Source organism: Ranitomeya imitator, chromosome 3 (assembly GCF_032444005.1).
Source record: "Ranitomeya imitator isolate aRanImi1 chromosome 3, aRanImi1.pri, whole genome shotgun sequence".
In the NCBI taxonomy this organism is placed as follows: Eukaryota; Metazoa; Chordata; class Amphibia; order Anura; family Dendrobatidae; genus Ranitomeya; species Ranitomeya imitator.
In genome coordinates this window covers 577,584,263-577,604,877 of record NC_091284.1, presented here as the reverse complement: position 1 = coordinate 577,604,877, position 20,615 = coordinate 577,584,263, and the positions used below count along the sequence as shown (strand labels likewise).

Here is a 20,615-nt window from a genome sequence, read left to right as displayed (position 1 = left end):
TATATACTACTTGGGCAGTGTTATATACTACGTGGGCTTTGTTATATACTGCATGGGCTGTGTTATATACTGCGTGGGCTGTGTTATATACTGCATTGCCACTGTTATATACTGCATGGCCTGTATTATATACTGCGTGGCCTGTGTTATATACTGCGTGGGCTGTGTTATATACTGCGTGGGCAGTGTTATATACTGAGTGGGCTGTGTTATATACTGCATGGGCTGTGTTATATACTGCATGGGCTGTGTTATATACTGCATGGGCTGTGTTATATACTGCGTGGGCTGTGCTATATATTACGTGGGCTGTGTTATATACTGCGTGTCTGCTATATACTACATGGCTCCTATATACTAAGTGGCCAGTGCTATATACTATGTGGCTGCTATATACATACATACATACATACATATTCTAGACTACCCAATGTGTTAGAATCGGGCAACCATCTAGTAGAAGATATATAGAGGAAGCTGCTCAAAACTTGTCTGGATTTTAATTTGTAATTCTCTGAGGTCATAAATATTCCTATGTAATACTGGAGAAATTGTCTTCTCATTATACAGATTATTGTAACTAAGCAGCAGGCCAGTAGGATAAAAATATATACAGTAGTGTGATTTTTTTTCTCTATATTATTGGTTTATGGCACAAACCTGTTTGATTCAAGTGAACAATTGTTTGCATACTAGTTTCCTCAATGAAAAACTAGTTGAAAAATGAGTTAAACAGCAAGATGCTCAAAGTAATAAGATCTTTTTGAAAACCTTTCAGAATGTTGAATTGGTGCCCTAAGGGCAAGAGTTGTTTAAATACCAACACACAGCTCAGGTTTATATTGAACACAAAATGACCACTTGTACTTCAAACACGGCAGCTCCACCATTATCCTCCCAAATACTTTTTGAATATGCTGGTAATCAGGGCCGTATTTAGAGTTTATGCCGCCCTAGGCACTTTTCGTGCTGCCTCCCCCATTGGTGAGTATGACGCCGCGTCATCATCTTTCCCCCCCCCCCGGGCCAGCCACCCCCAGGCTGCTCCATCATTCATGGCTCATCTTCATCATCAGCTGTCGGCTGAGGCTCCCCGCTGCTCCGCGCTCCCATCCTATGATTCTATGGCTCGCCTCGCTGCTCCCTGTCTGTCCACGGTTCTCCTTTACCCTCCCCCCGCCGTTCTCCCACCCTGGCTGTGTGTCACAAACATACTCACCGACTCCGACTAACCGTCCGACTCCGACTCCTTTCCACACTGCGCGTGCAGGAACTCTCTCGACTCTCTTCACCTCTGTGTCCCGCCGGCGGCAGCTCTGTTGTGAATTCTGTGGCAGAACTCCCTCCTGTGGTCACAAGTGGTACTTCGGCTGATTCTGTCTGTGAGCTTCCGTTGGTGGAGGAGAGTGGTACTGCGGCTTCTGAGTTTCCTTCCTCAGGTGATGTGGTGAAGTCGTTAGGTGCTGCTCTATTTAACTCCACCTGGTGCTCTGATCCTGGCCTCCAGTCAATGTTCTAGTATCGGACTTGCTTCCTCCTGGATCGTTCCTGTGGCCTGCTGCTCTGCATAGCTAAGTTTCGCTTGTGTTATTTTTGTTTGCTGTTTTTTCTGTCCAGCTTGTTTTTTTAAATTTTTTTTCTTGCTTGCTGGAAGCTCTGGGACGCAGAGGGTGTACCTCCGTACCGTTAGTCGGTACGGAGGGTCTTTTTGCCCCCTTTGCGTGGTTGTTTGTAGGGTTTTGTGTTGACCGCAAAGTTACCTTTCCTATCCTCGCTCTGTTCAGAAAGTCGGGCCTCACTTTGCTAAATCTATTTCATCTCTACGTTTGTCTTTTCATCTTAACTCACAGTCATTATATGTGGGGGGCTGCCTTTTCCTTTGGGGTATTTCTCTGAGGCAAGGTAGGCTTATTTTCTATCTTCAGGCTAGCTAGTTTCTCAGGCTGTGCCGAGTTGCATAGGGAGCGTTAGGCGCAATCCACGGCTGCCTCTAGTGTGGTTGGAAAGGATTAGGGATTGCGGTCAGCAGAGTTCCCACGTCTCAGAGCTCGTTCTATGTTTTTGGGTTATTGTCAGATCACTGTATGTGCTCTGACTTCTATGTCCATTGTGGTACTGAATTACCTAATCATAACACAGCTCGTCCTGTGAGAGCCGTCAGGTGGTACCACTCATTAAAGGTCATGAATATGCGCATATTCATGACCTTAATGAGCGGTACCACCTGACCGCTCTCACAGGACGAGCTGCCACCGTCAGACGCGGAGACCAGATGAGGCATCGCTGGAGCCAGCTAGGTGAGTATAATTAATGTACCACGATAATGACTCACAAGTCACAACTCATGACCACTCTACGACACACTGTATGATGTCGGGGCAAAGGTGGGCGGGCGGGCACGCGCGGGGGGGTTAGTGACCTGGCCACGGGACTTTAGAAAAAAGACAAAAACTTGCTCTTGTGCCGCCCCCCGCATCGTCACCGCACGTGCCCTCGAGTGCCTAGTGGCAAATACGGCCCTGCTGGTAATCTGTCTTTTTTGTGATACTAACATGACTTGTGAAATGGCCATATTGATCACCTAATTACGAGCTCTGAAAATGCAACATTTTATAAAACACTCACTTGAAATACTAAAATGAACCTTTACTCCATTGCATAAAATCACCGTGTTCTTTCATACAAAAGAAAGATAATAAAATAAATCTACAATTGTGAATCTACTTCGATATTCTCTCATCTACTGTAGTCATGTATCTGAGTCACGGATAGCCTCTAGTTGTGTGCTTGTAATGATGCCTGCGTGATCATCTGAAGTCATCTATACCGGCATGCTGCGTCTGCTGGTGGCTGGATGAATACCCCTGTAGAGTAAATTTACTTCTAAAAATATAAACACAAGTTCATTGACATCATTGCCACCCGTCTTGCAGCACGCAGCGATAAAACTTCCAGGCTGCTCACAATCCTTCAAAGTGAATCAAGAAATAATTTGATTTCTTTATAGCCCTGTAGATAAAAGCTTAAATACTACAGAATTGCTCTACATTTGGTAAATCTATGTTACGTCTTCACTTTTTTGCAATGCTAAATTATTGGTGGAAATGTAACTTTTCAAGAGGGTGCCATAGCTATAATTTAAGAGAATTATATTGTGAAGAAAACTTTTTTTATGCCAATTTCACACCTGCTTTTACCTGCAGATTGATTTCCGACTACCCCTTTATTGCCTATCTTGAGGATAAGGCCTTGGCACAGGCTGCAGTTAGTGGAGAGGTGGTCAGAATTCCTATACAAATGAATGGCAATTCTAACCACCTCGCCAATGACAGCAGCATGTGCCAAGGCCTTATTCTCAACATAGATACAGGTTCCATTGAGGAAGCCCAAGCCTGGGACACATTTATGGCACATTCTTGGGGTATGTCATAAATTTATGTAACAATACCATTTTGAAAAGAATCTATCACATAGGATTGTCCCGGATTACAAAACCATGGCGGCTTTCTTCTAGAAACTAGATGTAGTAGAAAGACCAGCAACACCGTCCTTTTAAAAAAAAAATGTATCCTTGAAAAAGGGACATGTGGTCCAAAGTAATTGAAGTAAGAACCTTAGCACCACAAAAGAAAATGAGACTGTAGGTCTTGGTGCAGGGTTATTTTTATTTTGATTCGGCAAGGCGTCAAACACAGATATGGTCCAATGTTTCGACCAAGATTGATCTTTGTCAAGGTCATCTGTGTGTAGCAAGGGCCGGGAACCAGAAATTGTGGTAGGGTGTGAGCCGTGGGGTTGGGTTGTAATCCATGAACAGTTGTGGTGCTGTTTCTAGAAGAAAGCAGTCATGTTTTTCTATTCCTGTAAAACCCCATAAATCAACAAGAATGGTGCAACGGAGGTGACCCTCTTGTCCTTTTCCCTTAAGACAATTATGCGTCTTGGCCTGAAAGGTCATATGGATAAACTATTTTATTAGGATTGGTTATAATGAAAGGGGTTATTGAGGACTTTTTATTTTTTTGTCCATGGAGTTAAGAATTTACCAGCTTGTTTTGCCCAGCAATGATCTCCTGTGGCTCAAAGCATTCATGGACGACTCCTGCCAGCGATTCTCCCACTTCTGGTGATGTCATATCGACAGATCAGCTCCTTCTCTATCGATGGGGCATCACTGCTAATCTCACACTGATTGACAGCTGACTTCTCACTGCCTTACTGCTGGCATGACATTGGCAGTGATTAAATGGTGTAGCCAAATTACCTGTCTGTAAATCAAGGTATACTTACTTTACCTTCATAGAGTCAAGGTAGCCATTACATACAAATTAGAAGAAAGAATGTCAAAAATTGTATGTTTCTATGCCTTAAAAGAATGATCCAACCTTGATTGTGCCGGAATGAAAGGGGAGATCATGGGCCCTGTTTTTAAAAATTTTTTAAAATAGTTCTTATGACTGCGGTAAGATGATGTCGCCATACACACAGGACCTGTTAAAAAATGTTAACATGATCTTTCGATATAGGTTTTGGTCAATTGTCACAAATGTAAAATCATGTAAAACTACAACACGGTTAACTAGTCAACTGTATGTGCAATGCCAGTTTTATTATTATCAATGTGTGAGAAAATGAATTACTGACTTAATAATATTACAATATAATATTATATAAATGTGTTATTTCTGACTACATTTCCACCTATAGCCCCCTATTCTCTGTTCATGACCTGCTATGACAACATTTTGCTTACTAGACCCTTTCCTATATCCCATATTTCCCCCAAATTCTTATGCCCATATTGACTTCAGTGACCACCTGTATTTCAGGATTTCTGTGTATATTTCTGCTAGGAACCTGTTGTGAATTTGCTTTTTGGCTCCCTCTAGTGGTTACTAGTTTTTTGACTCTGGTTTTTCTGTCTTTCCTTTTATCCGCACCTGGGTCGTTAGTTAGGGGCGTTGCTTTATAAGCTCCCTGGACACTCAGTTCTATGCCTGGCAACGTAGTTATCAGAGCTAATCTGCTGTGCTCTTGTCTACTGATCCTGGTCCGGTTATTCAGCTAAGTCATTTACTTTGCTTTTTGCTATTTGTTTTTGGTTTTGTATTTTTGTCCAGCTTGTTCCTAATCTGTATCCTGACTTTTGCTGGAAGCTCTAGGGCGCTGGTGTTCTCCCCCCGGACCGTTAGACGGTTCGGGGGTTCTTGAATTTCCAGTGTGGATTTTTGATAGGGTTTTTTGTTGACCATATAAGTTACCTTTCTATATTCTGCTATTAGTTAGCGGGCCTCTCTGTGCTAAACCTGGTTCATTTCTGTGTTTGTCATTTCCTCTTACCTCACCGTTATTATTTGTGGGGGGCTTCTATCCTGCTTTGGGGTCCCTTTCTCTGGAGGCAAGAGAGGTCTTTGTTTTCCTCTACTAGGGGTATTTAGATTCTCCGGCTGGCGCGAGTCATCTAGGATCAACGTAGGTATGACCCCCGGCTACTTCTAGTGTTGGCGTTAGGAGTAGATATATGGTCAACCCAGTTACCACTGCCCTATGAGCTGGATTTTTGTATCTTGCAGACTTCCACGTTCCTCTGAGACCCTCGCCATTGGGGTCATAACAGTTTGCCAGGCCTATATTAAATGTTTAATGCATTGCAAAAGAGGGATTATAAGAAAGAAGATTCTGAGGTTTTTTTTTTCTTCTCTCTCATTTTTTTTTTTTTTCTTCATCCCCTTTACCTCAGAGTGGCTTATGCTTGCTGCAGACATGAATGTCCAGACCTTGATTACAAGTGTGGACCAGCTGGCTACTCGTGTGCAGGGCATACAAGATTATGTTATCAGAAGTCCTGGGTCAGAACCTAAGATACCGATTCCTGAACTGTTTTCCGGAGACAGGTTTAAGTTTAGGAATTTCAAGAATAATTGTAAATTGTTTTTGTCCCTGAGACCCTGTTCATCTGGAGACTCCGCTCAGCAAGTAAAAATTGTTATTTCGTTCTTACGGGGTGACCCTCAAGATTGGGCTTTTTCGCTGGCGCCAGGAGATCCGGCATTGGCTGATATTGATGCGTTTTTTCTGGCGCTCGGTTTACTTTATGAGGAACCCAATCTTGAGATTCAGGCAGAAAAGGCCCTGCTGGCTATGTCTCAGGGGCAGGACGAGGCTGAAGTGTATTGCCAAAAATTTCGGAAATGGTCCGTGCTGACACATTGGAACGACTGTGCACTGGCCGCTAATTTTAGAAATGGTCTTTCTGATGCCATTAAAGATGTTATGGTGGGTTTTCCCATTCCCACAGGTCTGAATGATGCTATGGCACTGGCTATTCAAATTGACCGGCGATTGCGGGAGCGCAAGACCGCAAATTCCCTCATGGTGTTGTCTGAACAGACACCTAATTCGGTGCAATGTGATAGAAAAACCGCAAATTCCCTCATGGTGTTGTCTGAACAGACACCTGATTTAATGCAATGTGATAGAATCCTGACCAGAAATGAGCGGAAAATTCATAGACGCCGGAATGGCTTGTGCTACTACTGTGGTGATTCTACACATGTTATCTCAGCATGCTCTAAACGTATAGCTAAGGTTGTTGGTCCGGTCACCGCTGGAAATTTGCAACCTAAATTTATTCTGTCTGTAACTTTGATTTGCTCACTGTCGTCTTATCCTGTCATGGCGTTTGTAGATTCAGGTGCTGCCCTGAGTCTTATGGATCTGTCATTTGCTAAGCGCTGTGGTTTTACTCTTGAACCATTAGAAAATCCTATTCCTCTTAGGGGTATTGATGCTACGCCATTGGCAGCAAATAAACCGCAGTATTGGACACAGGTTACCATGTGCATGACTCCTGAACACCGCGAGGTGATACGTTTTCTTGTTTTACATAAAATGCATGATTTGGTTGTTTTAGGGCTGCCATGGTTACAGACCCATAATCCCGTCCTGGACTGGAAGGCTATGTCAGTTTCTAGTTGGGGCTGTCGTGGTATTCATGGGGATATCCTGCCTGTGTCTATTGCTTCTTCTACGCCTTCGGAAGTTCCGGAGTATTTGTCTGATTATCAGGATGTCTTTAGCGAGTCCAGGTCCAGTGCATTGCCTCCTCATAGGGACTGTGACTGTGCTATAGATTTGATTCCAGGCAGTAAATTTCCTAAGGGAAGACTCTTTAATCTGTCGGTACCTGAACATACCGCTATGCGTTCGTATATCAAGGAGTCTTTGGAGAAAGGACATATTCGTCCGTCTTCTTCCCCTCTTGGTGCAGGATTCTTTTTTGTGGCTAAAAAGGACGGATCTTTGAGGCCTTGTATTGATTATCGGCTTTTAAATAAGATCACTGTCAAATTTCAGTATCCTCTGCCGCTGTTGTCTGACTTGTTTGCCCGAATTAAAGGTGCCAAGTGGTTCACCAAGATAGACCTTCGTGGTGCGTACAACCTTGTGCGCATTAAGCAAGGTGATGAATGGAAAACCGCATTCAATACGCCCGAAGGTCATTTTGAGTACTTGGTGATGCCTTTTGGGCTCTCCAATGCGCCTTCAGTTTTTCAGTCCTTTATGCATGACATTTTCCGGAAGTATCTGGATAAATTTTTGATCGTTTATCTGGATGATATTTTGGTTTTTTCTGATGATTGGGACTCGCATGTGGAGCAGGTCAGGTTGGTCTTTAAAATTTTGCGTGAAAATTCTTTGTCAAAGGCTCAAAGTGTCTCTTTGGTGTACAGAAGGTTCCCTTTTTGGGGTTTATTTTTTCCCCTTCTGCTGTGGAGATGGACCCGGTCAAGGTCCGAGCTATTCTTGATTGGACTCAGCCCTCGTCAGTTAAGAGTCTTCAGAAGTTCTTGGGTTTCGCTAACTTCTACCGTCGTTTTATCGCTAATTTTTCTAGCGTTGTGAAACCTTTGACGGATATGACCAAGAAGGGCTCCGATGTAGCTAACTGGGCTCCTGCTGCCGTGGAGGCTTTCCAGGAGTTGAAACGCCGGTTTACTTCGGCGCCTGTTTTGTGCCAGCCCGATGTCTCACTTCCCTTTCAGGTTGAGGTGGATGCTTCGGAGATTGGAGCAGGGGCCGTTTTGTCGCAGAGAGGCCCTGGTTGCTCTGTTATGAAACCTTGTGCCTTTTTCTCTAGGAAGTTTTCGCCTGCCGAGCGAAATTATGATGTGGGCAATCGGGAGTTGTTGGCCATGAAGTGGGCATTTGAGGAGTGGCGTCATTGGCTCGAGGGTGCTAAGCATCGTGTGGTGGTCTTGACTGATCACAAAAATCTGATGTATCTCGAGTCTGCTAAACGCCTTAATCCGAGACAGGCCCGCTGGTCATTGTTTTTCTCCCGCTTTGATTTTGTTGTCTCGTATTTACCAGGTTCAAAGAATGTGAAGGCCGATGCTCTTTCTAGGAGCTTTGTGCCTGATGCTCCTGGAGTCGCTGATCCTGTTGGTATTCTTAAGGATGGAGTTATCTTATCAGCTATTTCTCCGGATCTGCGACGTGTGTTGCAGAGATTTCAAGCTGATAGGCCTGAGTCTTGTCCACCTGACAGACTGTTTGTTCCGGATAAGTGGACCAGCAGAGTCATTTCCGAGGTTCATTCCTCGGTGTTGGCAGGTCACCCGGGAATTTTTGGCACCAGAGATCTGGTGGCCAGGTCCTTTTGGTGGCCTTCTTTGTCAAGGGATGTGCGGTCATTTGTGCAGTCCTGTGGGACTTGTGCTAGAGCTAAGCCTTGCTGTTCTCGTGCCAGCGGGTTGCTCTTGCCCTTGCCTGTCCCGAAGAGACCTTGGACACATATCTCCATGGATTTCATTTCTGATCTTCCGCTATCTCAGGGCATGTCTGTTATCTGGGTGATATGTGATCGCTTCTCCAAGATGGTCCATTTGGTTCCTTTGCCTAAGCTGCCTTCCTCTTCCGATCTGGTTCCTGTGTTTTTCCAGAACGTGGTTCGTTTGCACGGCATCCCTGAGAATATTGTGTCAGATAGAGGATCCCAGTTCGTTTCCAGGTTCTGGCGATCCTTTTGTAGTAGGATGGGCATTGATTTGTCGTTTTCCTCTGCTTTCCATCCTCAGACTAATGGACAGACGGAGCGAACCAATCAGACTTTGGAGGCTTATTTGAGGTGTTTTGTCTCTGCTGATCAGGACGATTGGGTGACATTCTTGCCGTTGGCTGAGTTTGCCCTTAATAATCGGGCTAGTTCCGCCACCTTGGTTTCGCCTTTTTTCTGCAACACTGGTTTCCATCCTCGCTTTTCTTCAGGTCATGTGGAGTCTTCTGACTGTCCTGGGGTGGATTCTGTGGTGGATAGGTTGCAGCGGATCTGGAATCATGTGGTGGACAACTTGAAGTTGTCACAGGAGAGGGCTCAGCGCTTTGCCAACCGCCGCCGCGGTGTGGGTCCCCGACTACGCGTTGGGGATTTGGTATGGCTTTCTTCCCGCTTTGTTCCTATGAAGGTCTCCTCTCCCAAATTTAAACCTCGTTTTATTGGTCCTTACAAGATATTGGAAATCCTTAATCCTGTATCTTTTCGTCTGGATCTTCCTGTGTCGTTTGCTATTCACAATGTATTTCATAGGTCCTTGTTGCGGCGGTACGTTGTGCCTGTAGTTCCTTCTGCTGAGCCTCCTGCTCCGGTGTTGGTTGAGGGCGAGTTGGAGTACGTGGTGGAGAAGATCTTGGATTCTCGCCTCTCCAGGCGAAGACTTCAGTACCTGGTCAAGTGGAAGGGCTATGGTCAGGAGGATAATTCCTGGGTGGTCGCCTCTGATGTTCATGCGGCCGATTTAGTTCGTGCCTTTCATGCCGCTCATCCTGGTCGCCCTGGTGGTCGTGGTGAGGGTTCGGTGACCCCTCACTAAGGGGGGGGTACTGTTGTGAATTTGCTTTTTGGCTCCCTCTAGTGGTTACTAGTTTTTTGACTCTGGTTTTTCTGTCTTTCCTTTTATCCGCACCTGGGTCGTTAGTTAGGGGCGTTGCTTTATAAGCTCCCTGGACACTCAGTTCTATGCCTGGCAACGTAGTTATCAGAGCTAATCTGCTGTGCTCTTGTCTACTGATCCTGGTCCGGTTATTCAGCTAAGTCATTTACTTTGCTTTTTGCTATTTGTTTTTGGTTTTGTATTTTTGTCCAGCTTGTTCCTAATCTGTATCCTGACTTTTGCTGGAAGCTCTAGGGCGCTGGTGTTCTCCCCCCGGACCGTTAGACGGTTCGGGGGTTCTTGAATTTCCAGTGTGGATTTTTGATAGGGTTTTTTGTTGACCATATAAGTTACCTTTCTATATTCTGCTATTAGTTAGCGGGCCTCTCTGTGCTAAACCTGGTTCATTTCTGTGTTTGTCATTTCCTCTTACCTCACCGTTATTATTTGTGGGGGGCTTCTATCCTGCTTTGGGGTCCCTTTCTCTGGAGGCAAGAGAGGTCTTTGTTTTCCTCTACTAGGGGTATTTAGATTCTCCGGCTGGCGCGAGTCATCTAGGATCAACGTAGGTATGACCCCCGGCTACTTCTAGTGTTGGCGTTAGGAGTAGATATATGGTCAACCCAGTTACCACTGCCCTATGAGCTGGATTTTTGTATCTTGCAGACTTCCACGTTCCTCTGAGACCCTCGCCATTGGGGTCATAACAGGAACCTGTAGGAAGAGGAGAAAGCCTTCCTTCTAATACATACTCCTTGTTATAATTGCACAATAGATTATTAATCTTTAGACCTTTATTGAGGCATAACTCTTTTCCCTGAACAATTGCGGAATAAATGAGGGTCATTTAATTGACCCTTCTTGATAAGACTTGCACGAAACAGCTCTCACAAAGGAAGTAAGACCATAAGTACAGAGGAGAGGTGGATTTTGGGGGGTTTGAATAACAGTAATTTGCATGATTACACAAGAAACAGCTTGGCTGTACAGAAGTTATGCTGAAATCTCTGGGAATTAAGCCTTTCTCTAGGTACTTTTTTCTATTCCTGATTTGTAACTGGATACTTCACACTAGCATATAAAAAATGGGTCCGATTTCCATCCAGGAGAGTAGGATGACTTTTTCTTTCTTGTCATCCGTATACAATCTGTTTTTTTACTCAGCAGCTTTTAATCATTTACAGTTTCCTATGCTACAGAATTGTAATGTATCCATAAAAATCAGTTGCCATACTAATGGTCCATATGACATCTGAATGTTTTCTCACTCCCAGATTTTGGAACGAAGTCGAAGCATGATGTGATTTTTTTTGTCCTCATGTCAAATACAGCTGAGAATAAATCCGTAGATCTGCACGGCCTCATTGAATAACAGCGGTCCGAGTGCAATCCCTTTTTTTCTTGCATTGCACTTTCCGGATTTATACACTAGTGTGAGCGAGCCCTTATACTGTGAGTGCCAATATAGTAATTATTTTATTCTTATGTATCATAATAAGCGTGAACCAGTCAAACGTATTTAGTACCTTAATTTAAAAAAATTACAGTATATCGCACACATGCATTATTGGGTGTATAACACCGCAATTTGTTTTCACCTAGACTAATGTGAGCTGCACAAGAGCGCATAAAATATTAATGTGACTATCATGTGAAGACTCGTAATATTATTTCATGAGCAGTACAGAAGGAGTTGTCTCACAATGGCAAAATTCCTCCCTTCTGTATAACGTGCTCTCCACTGCCTGTTGTTCAGTGTAATCCATCTCTAGCAGCAGAGAATCAGAGATGGATTATAAGAAAAGGAAACAGGCATTTGTTTGTCTACTCCTGCTCTTGATAGTCTGGCAAGCTGCGTACAGGCATAAAAGAGTGGATGCCAATTTGGGGCAAGCACAACGCATTCACAGAAGTGAAGGAAAGGAAGTTCCAGCACCTATAGTGTTAGCAGAATTCTGCCTACTCATAACAGAAGAGATAGCAAGTTACACTAAATGAGAATCATGACACCTTATGGCCATATTAGACTGTTATGTACACCAAAAGCAGTTGTATCTTGTTGGAGATAAGGGCAGCAAGACCATGCTTTTAACCAGGTTTAGAGTGAAATGACAGGTAGACCTTAGATACATCTCATTAGTGGATCTTGGTCGCCTCATGTATGTGTTATTAACATGACAAACTGAAATCTTAAAATGTAGTGAGATTTCTGAAATTATTACCTAGTATGAAGGAAACACTTCCCAGAATGCAAATCTCCAGAAAAAAACTCATTCTAGACATTAAGCCAATCAGGAATGCTTGGAGACTTCAGCTCTGAAGGCTTCAGATCTAATATACATAGTACACATTCAGGATCAGCATGCATTTGCAAATCCTGGGAATGGGAACCTGTGACTCCAGTCATACTCCCGTACCACAGGCGTCCTGAAGCAAATGTGTGCGATTTCAGACCGGTATTGTTTTCTCTTAAATGCTATGTATTTAAAAGAACGCACCAGGCCAGGGACTAGAAGTCTCAGCTAACTAGTCCGAGGCAAGACCCCAGCTTGCTTCTCCCACCCCATGCCCCATGAATTGGCGACTTTTTCACTAGGTCCATACACATAGGCAGAGACCTGTGAGTCAACTGGAGAGGTGTGATGAGAAGACGGCCAGGGACCACATCAGACTAGTAAAAAAAAATAAACCTACTGCTTCTATAATGTCTATTATGCTACATTATATTTCTTTTTTTAACAAAATGTGCATCACTGCATCCCAGATTGCAGTAAACCTATGTGAAATATATTCTTTGGTTTTACATTCTAGTCTCTACAGAGGACTGTCAAGTAACGGCAAGCCTTGTAATGTGTCTGGATGTGTGAATGACTAATACTCCATGTATTCTGACAAGCCTGTCTTTTAAAGCCATTATCTCTAAAATAAATGAGGAGTGTTGTAGATGCAGTTATCTGGCTGTGATGGCGCACATCGCATTCCTTACAGTATTGCAGAAAACCATTCAGTCGTAAACAGTTTCATTATTTTTAGCAGGGGTGGATTAAGGGTAGCCAGGGCCCCCGGGCTGTTCAGACACTGTGGGCCCCCCGGTCATGTGACGGGATCATGTGACGGGGTCATGCGACGGGGTCATCATATACCTGAACCAGATTATTACAGAAAAATAGTTGCTGTGTGAATGTATAACCTGTCAAACATCCATTGATCTAGTCAATTTACCCTTCAGTTAGGAAGAAAAAAAAACACAATACTATCACCATAAGTGCCTGTATTCACAGGAGAGCTGTACTTAGTATGCAGTGTCTGTGTAGAGGTAATACAGTGATCACTGGTGACATTATACACAGGACCTCTGTATATAGTATACAGTGTATAGTGTCAGTGTATAGGTAACACTGACTCACCAGTGACGTCTCTAGGTGAAGTCCTTCATCTTTCATCCAGCACAGACCGCCATCACTTCATCCAGCCAGGACTCGTCTCTGCAGGAAATAACACAGTTATCTCGAGCTCCACTTGCATAACACATTACTTAATTTTTACCAACTTCTACATTACACCACATGAAGAAAAAGAGGCGACATAGTGTCATTCTACACAGTAACAGGACTGCCCCCCATTTAAAACAGTGTCCTCAAAAAATAAAATAAATACATCACTGCAGTAATAATATCCCTTAATTAGCCCCTATGGTAATAATAATATCCCCCATCCTGGCCCCGTGTATCTCATTCCTAGCTTCAGTCATATGTTCTCCCTGCCCCATCAGTCTCCATCGTATCCATCCTGCCCCATGATCCTGCACAATCTGTCTCCAATCTTGCCCCATGTCTTTCATTCTGCCCCGTGTCTCCAATCATGCCCCGTATCTACATTCTGTCTATGTCTCCAATCCTGCTCCATCTGTCCCCAGTCCTGCCCCAGTGTGTCCAGCATCTCTGCCCCCAGTGTCCAGCATCTCTGCCCCCAGTGTCCAGCATCTCTGCCCCCAATGTGTCCAGCATCCTGCCCCCAGTGTGTCCAGCATCTCTGCCCCCAATGTGTCCAGCATCTCTGCCCCCAGTTTCCAGCATCTCTGCCCCCAATGTCCAGCATCTCTGCCCCCAATGTTCAGCATCTCTGCTCCAATATATCCAGCATCTCTGCCTCCAATGCGTCCAGCATCTCTGCTCCAATATGTCCAGCATCTCTGCCCCCAATGCGTCCAGCATCTCTGCCCCAATGCGTCCAGCATCTCTGCCCCCAGTGTGTCCAGCATTCTGCCCCCAGTGTGTCCAGCATCCTGCCCCCAGTGTGTCCAGCATTTTGCCCCCAGTGTGTCCAGCATATTGCCCCCAGTGTGTCCAGCATTCAGCCCCCAGTTTGTCCAGCATTCAGCCCCCGGTGTGTCCAGCATCTCTGCCCCCAGTGTGTCCAGCATTCAGCCCCCAGTGTGTCCAGCATCCTGCCCACAATGTGTCCAGCATCCTGCCCCCAGTGTGTCCAGCATCCTGCCCCAGTGTGTCCAGCATATTGCTCCCAGTGTGTCCAGCATCCTGCCCCCAGTGTGTCCAGCATCCTGCCCCCAGTGTGTCCAGCATCCTGCCCCCAGTGTGTCCAGCAATCTGCCCCCAGTGTTTCCAGCATATTGCCCCCAGTGTGTCCAGCATTTTGGCCCCAGTGTCTCCAGCATATTTCCCCAGTGTGTCCAGCATATTGCACCCAGTGTCTCCAGCATGTTGCCCCCAGTGTGTGTCCAGCATATTGCCCCGTGTCTCCAGCATATTGCCCCCAGTGTGTCCAGCATGTTGCCCCCACTGTGTCCAGCATATTGCCCCCAGTGTGTCCAGCATATTGCCCCAGTGTGTCCAGCATATTGCTCCCAGTGTGTCCAGCTTCCTGCCCCCAGTGTGTCCAGCATATTGACCCCAGTGTGTCCAGAATATTGCCCCCAGTGTGTCCAGCATATTGCCCCCAGTGTGTCCAGCATCCTGCCCCCAGTGTCTCCAGTATTCAGCCCCCAGTGTCTCCAGCATTCTGCCCCCAGTGTCTCCAGCATATTGCCCCCAGTGTGTCCAGCATCTCTGCCCCAGTGTCTCCAGCATTCTGCCCCCAGTGTCTCCAGCATATTGCCCCCAGTGTGTCCAGCATTTCTGCCCCAGTGTGTCCAGCATCTCTGCCCCAGTGTGTCCAGCATATTGCCCCCACTGTGTCCAGCATTCTGGCCCAGCCCCCCGGATTGCCGTTCGCAATAAAAAAAACAAAAAACGAGTTCTCCTCACCTGTCCGCACACCTTCGGCGATGCTCCCTCCAGTAGCGCGCACTCGTCGGCGACTGACTATGACGTTAGACACCGGCAACGTGCGTGCTGCAGCTGACTTCAGCTGTCAGCCTCAAATTGGCTGGCGGCTGCTAACTATTGACGTGCGGGCGGGCGGTGAGCAGATGAGACGGGGCCCAATGCAGGCCCCCTCTGCCCACCGTGCCCCATACGCCAGTCAGGGCAGTAATGCCCTGATGTCAGCGGTCAATCTGAGCGGTTGCCCAGGGCCCCCCCCCACACCACTGGGCCCTAGGTTACTGCCCAGATTGACCTCATTATAATCCACCACTGATTTTTAGTATATTGCAGTCCTCTTCAGTGGTGCTGTCCACCTTTACAATGCATTCATCTGAAACTTACATGAAAACAATGCAGCACCAAGTTACTAGTGTGACAGTGGGCTGTATTAATGTATTGGTTAATATCCCAATTAATATGAACATTACTAGTTAAATCGTTTGTGAGTGTAACAAGCCAATAAACGCCCATGTAAAAATTCTGGGTGATTTTGTACTTTACAAGTGTAATATAAATTGGTTAGTCACTAGGTTGAGGTTTTAATTCCTACATGCGGATGCCAGATGGCTTTGGACCTGCTTTTCCCTCCAATATGGTATCTGGATATATAGAAGTGGTGACGTCTTGTTTGGTGGCAGCTGCTTCATGATTATTTTTGAGAAAAGCTAATTTCTCCCATTTCTGTCATTTTATAGACTTTACAAGTATTCCATAACTATTCCTTTATGTATAACATGCATGACACCATGCATGACACACACTTTGGGCCAAAGCATGGGTGCCGCTATCATGAGGCAAGTTGAGCCCTTTGCTTCAGGTGGCAGTCGCCACTGAAAGACAGGGGCAGCAGAGCGGCGGTCAGAACATGTGGTGCCGGCTTTCCATAATCCATGACATTTGCTGAGTGTCACTAGTGCGGTGCATGCGCCCCTGCTCACAACCTAACCGTTAGGTTAGTCACAACCCACGGTGTGCAATATCAGCCGGTCATCCCTGCACCCACAGAGCAGCACACCACATATTGGCTACTCGGTGCGCACAAGACCTGTGATGAGGTCACAGGAGGGGAGGAGTCAGGGGTTACATGATCGAGACCTCCATGGATTGCAGGACTCTGCTGTGCTGGTTGCCATGGTAAGCTGCCTTATGTGTTTGGGGTCAGGAGGGGTTTACAGTGTGGATGTAGCAGAGCCGAGTGTGTATGTGGTGTACGGAGCGGAACTGAATGTGTACGAGGTGTACGGAGCAGAGCCGTGTGTGTATGAGGTGTGCAGAGCGGAGCCGTCTGTGTATGAGGTGTACAGAGCGGAGCCGTGTGTGTATGAGGCGTACGGAGCGGAGCCGTGTGTGTATGAGGCGTACGGAGCGGAGCCATGTTTGTGTATGAGGTGTATGGAGCGGAGCCGTGTGTGTATGAGGTGTACGGAGCAGAGCTGTGTGTGTATGAGGTGTACGGAGCAGAGCCGTGTGTGTATGAGGTGTACGGAGCGGAGCCGTGTGTGTATGAGGCGTACGGAGCGGAGCCTTGTGTGTATGAGGTGTACGGAGTGGAGCCGTGTGTGTATGAGGTGTACGGAGCGGAGCTGAATGTGTATTAGGTGTATGGAGCGGAGTCGTGTGTGTATGAGTTGTACGGAGTGGAGCCGTGTGTGTATGAGGTGTGTATGAGGTGTGCGGAGCCGTGTGTATATGAGGTGTATGGAGCAGAGCTGAATGTGTATGAGGTGTACGGAGCGGAGCCGTGTGTGTATGAGGTGTACGGAGTGGAGCCGTGTGTGTATGAGGTGTACGGAGTGGAGCCGTGTGTGTATGAGGTGTACGGAGCGGAGCTGAATGTGTATTAGGTGTATGGAGCGGAGTCGTGTGTGTATGAGGTGTGTATGAGGTGTGCGGAGCCGTGTGTATATGAGGTGTATGGAGCAGAGCTGAATGTGTATGAGGTGTACGGAGCGGAGCCGTGTGTGTATGAGGTGTACGGAGTGGAGCCGTGTGTGTATGAGGTGTACGGAGTGGAGCCGTGTGTGTATGAGGTGTGCGGAGCGGAGCTGTGTGTGTATGAGGTGTACGGAGCGGAGCCGTGTGTGTATGAGGTGTACGGAGCGGAGCCGTGTGTGTATGAGGTGTACGGAGCGGAGCCGTGTGTGTATGAGGTGTACGGAGTGGAGCCGTGTGTGTATGAGGTGTACGGAGTGGAGCCGTGTGTGTATGAGGTGTGCGGAGCGGAGCTGTGTGTGTATGAGGTGTACTGAGCGGAGCCGTGTGTGTATGAAGTAGACTATACTCTCTGATTTATGACCTATTGTAGAATGTACAATAGTTATCACTCATGTAATGTATGGGGGGACTGTATATGAGATGGGAGCCCTATAGGGGGGCTGTACTGTATATGTGTTGGGGGGGGGGCGCCGTTTTGAAGTTCGCCTCAGGCAGCAGTGTGGCTAGGTTCAACCCTGGGCCTAAGATGTCATTTACGATTTTTTGGAATCATTTTTTAGCTTTTGTCTTGTGATATTTGCTGATGGTTTTTCCTCCAAAGTCTTCAAAATATTGCATGGAGTTCATGAATTGAACACAAAATCAAAAAATGCTTTTTATTTTTTTTAATCAATTTTTGTAACTTTTTAAGACTAAAAGTCGCTAATCCTTTAAAACGTCGCAACAATTCAACTCCACAAACCTTACTCCAGGCAGGGACTGGAGTAAGATGCACCCAAAATATTGCGATATTTGGTATAAGTCACATTTCTTGAACCTGTCTAAAACATCTGGATAGACAAAGTTGTCAAAGCTTAAAAAAGACACCTTAAAAAATGGTGCAAAAATTATACGGACTATAGCACAAATATGAAAGCCACTAATAAGGAGCAAATGACTCCCAAGAACTGGAGAAACAGCAATTATGAGTCCATTGTCTGCACCTCGTATGCACATTTTCTAGTATGCTAGTTCTAGTATTGATGGAAGAATGGTACTCAGGCTTACCGACCGTATATAAATGAATGTGCGGAGAGATTTAATATTGCATTTTTAAAATAGATCTGATACTAGTTATCATTTTTTATGTATTGTGTAGTAAAGTAATGTACAGAATTTCCCTTTTCCTTTCTGAATGTGACCACTGGTGGTTCAACAAACATCTTTCTTACATTAAGAGAATATGTAATAAAACACAGAATTTTGGAATGGTGTGCATTATATATGGGATGTAGGGCTCTTTTAGACTGTCTTGAGGTACTAAGAAGTAAAAAGTCATTTATTTCTAGAAGGATTCCAGTTACAGATGTTACTTGAAGTTCCTGGGTCCTAGTACAAAAGTTCTATCTGGGCCTTCAACTTAAAGGGTTTTTTCCAGGCTTACAAATTTGATGTCCTGTACTCAGGATAAGTCATCAATATAATCTGTTATTACTTTCAGCAACGGCCCGACATTAACATTGAACAGCTGGAAAGCCCAGCTCCATTAACTCTGTGTTGGCCATTGGCGAAAATTACAGCTATTCAACAGAAGAGGAACTGAGCTGCAGTTCCGCCCTATTTACCGTACTATTTACATGTGGGCACCGGTGGAGGTAATAACAGTTGATCTATATAATGCCAGGTGTTGGCCCCAACCATTCTGATATTGATAACCTACCATAAGGGTAGGACTTTATATATTTGCCTTAGGTCAATAAAACATAAGTATATCGTTTTACCGCATTTTAGTATACTATGTCATCACAATGTAGTCTTGGCTAGTTATGGCACACTCGTTCTTATGTAGCTTGTGGGCATTCCTAGCAGTTGAACCAGTCGCTTTAGAACGTGTGGAACCACTATATGTTCAATCAAGTTGGTTCCTGGCACAGATGATTCTTTTTCTGTTCTAGAAAATGAGGGATAGTCCAGTATCCCTGGTAGACAATTAATACCAACCCAAGAACTAAGCGTGAATCAATAGCAAATACCAAGACACACTGCTCAATACTAATTACCAGCAAACAACTAGTGCTATAGAGTCTCATAAAATATATCATATAATGCACACATCCCCTATTGGTCACATCACTAGATGTAAGCACACTCTTCTTAAATTGGTGGGCACGATCCTTTCCTGCAGTCTAGGGATAAACCTTATAGACATGAGGATTTTCATACCATTTAATCATCTGTACATATAATTATATACAGTATATATATATATAATGTGTGTGTAGTGGTCTCCCTTTTGGTGCACTCTGTCTGTGTATTTATTGTTATTGTTTATCATATACTGTAATAAAGATATACATTTTTACGAGACTCTATAGCACTCATTTTGTGTTGGTATTTAGCCCTTGTATATCGTAGCTTTGGAGAGTCCAACATATTGTGGTCAGAAAAATGTATTTATTCAAATGGCTTTCTGAAAATTTGATAATTCATAAGAACATATTTAAAAAAAAAAATGCATACCATATCTTGTATTTTGGCAAATTCTATATCCTAAGCATGGTAGAGTATTTGTATATATGAGACCATGACAACTAAAACTAGCTGTGTGCTATCCGAGTATCTAGGGCGTGCTTGAATAATATGTGTGAGTCCCCTCGGTTGCATGATTCGCGGCAGTTAGTCAGCTGCAATATTTGCGGGTTGCCTAACAAGATCTCTGCATGCGTTGTGGCTGTCTAGCACACCCAAGATACTAGGATAACACGATATCCGAGCACACTCGCTCATCACTAGTACCTACCAAGATACCCCATATTCACATGCATATCATTTTCATCATTGTGTATGCTTAGATTTGATTTCAGCAAATTATAACAACAATTGGTCAAGAAGTCTATAGTTCTCTTATTAGCTGTAATTGTCTCTGATCCTCATTTCAGCTGTAAAAATCCAACTTCTTGACACAAGAGGGAAAAGCCTTAGTATCCACCCACAAAGCGAACAGGGGGGAGGGCACACCTTGGAGGGAGTAAAAAGGTTTGGAAAGGTCACATAACAGGTATGGTCAGGTTTGTCCCAGCAGTGGTGTAGCCTTCTCACATTAGAACAGGCAATCATGAGCCATTTATCTGTACAATTGATGGCACAAACACGAGAAACACAAATAATTGATGGAAAAGTTTTGAGACTAATGTCACACTATGTCTGTATTCCAGATCCCCAGCTCAAGGGCATAGTGACCAGGTTATACTGCAGGCAAGGATACTACTTGCAAATGCACCCAGATGGAACTCTTGATGGAACCAAGGATGACAGCAGTAATTCTAGTAAGTACCAGTAATCTTGTCTTCTAGCTCTTTACAATATCTTTGGTATTTGAACCTATATGCTTACCTGCCTAAATGTTACAGTAGCTATACCTAGAGCATCCTGCTAAATACTAATA

General features: G+C 44.9%; 1 protein-coding gene across 2 annotated transcripts in view; it reads left to right on the top strand.

The window, feature by feature from the left end:
- FGF14 (fibroblast growth factor 14) overlaps positions 1-20,615 on the top strand; it is a 760,334-nt gene that overhangs the window by 533,151 nt on the left and 206,568 nt on the right. For both annotated transcript variants that reach the window (XM_069757983.1, XM_069757982.1), the window contains exon 2: positions 20,386-20,496. In XM_069757983.1, coding sequence (XP_069614084.1) covers positions 20,386-20,496 — 111 coding nt within the window. The remainder of the gene's footprint in view (positions 1-20,385; positions 20,497-20,615) is intronic.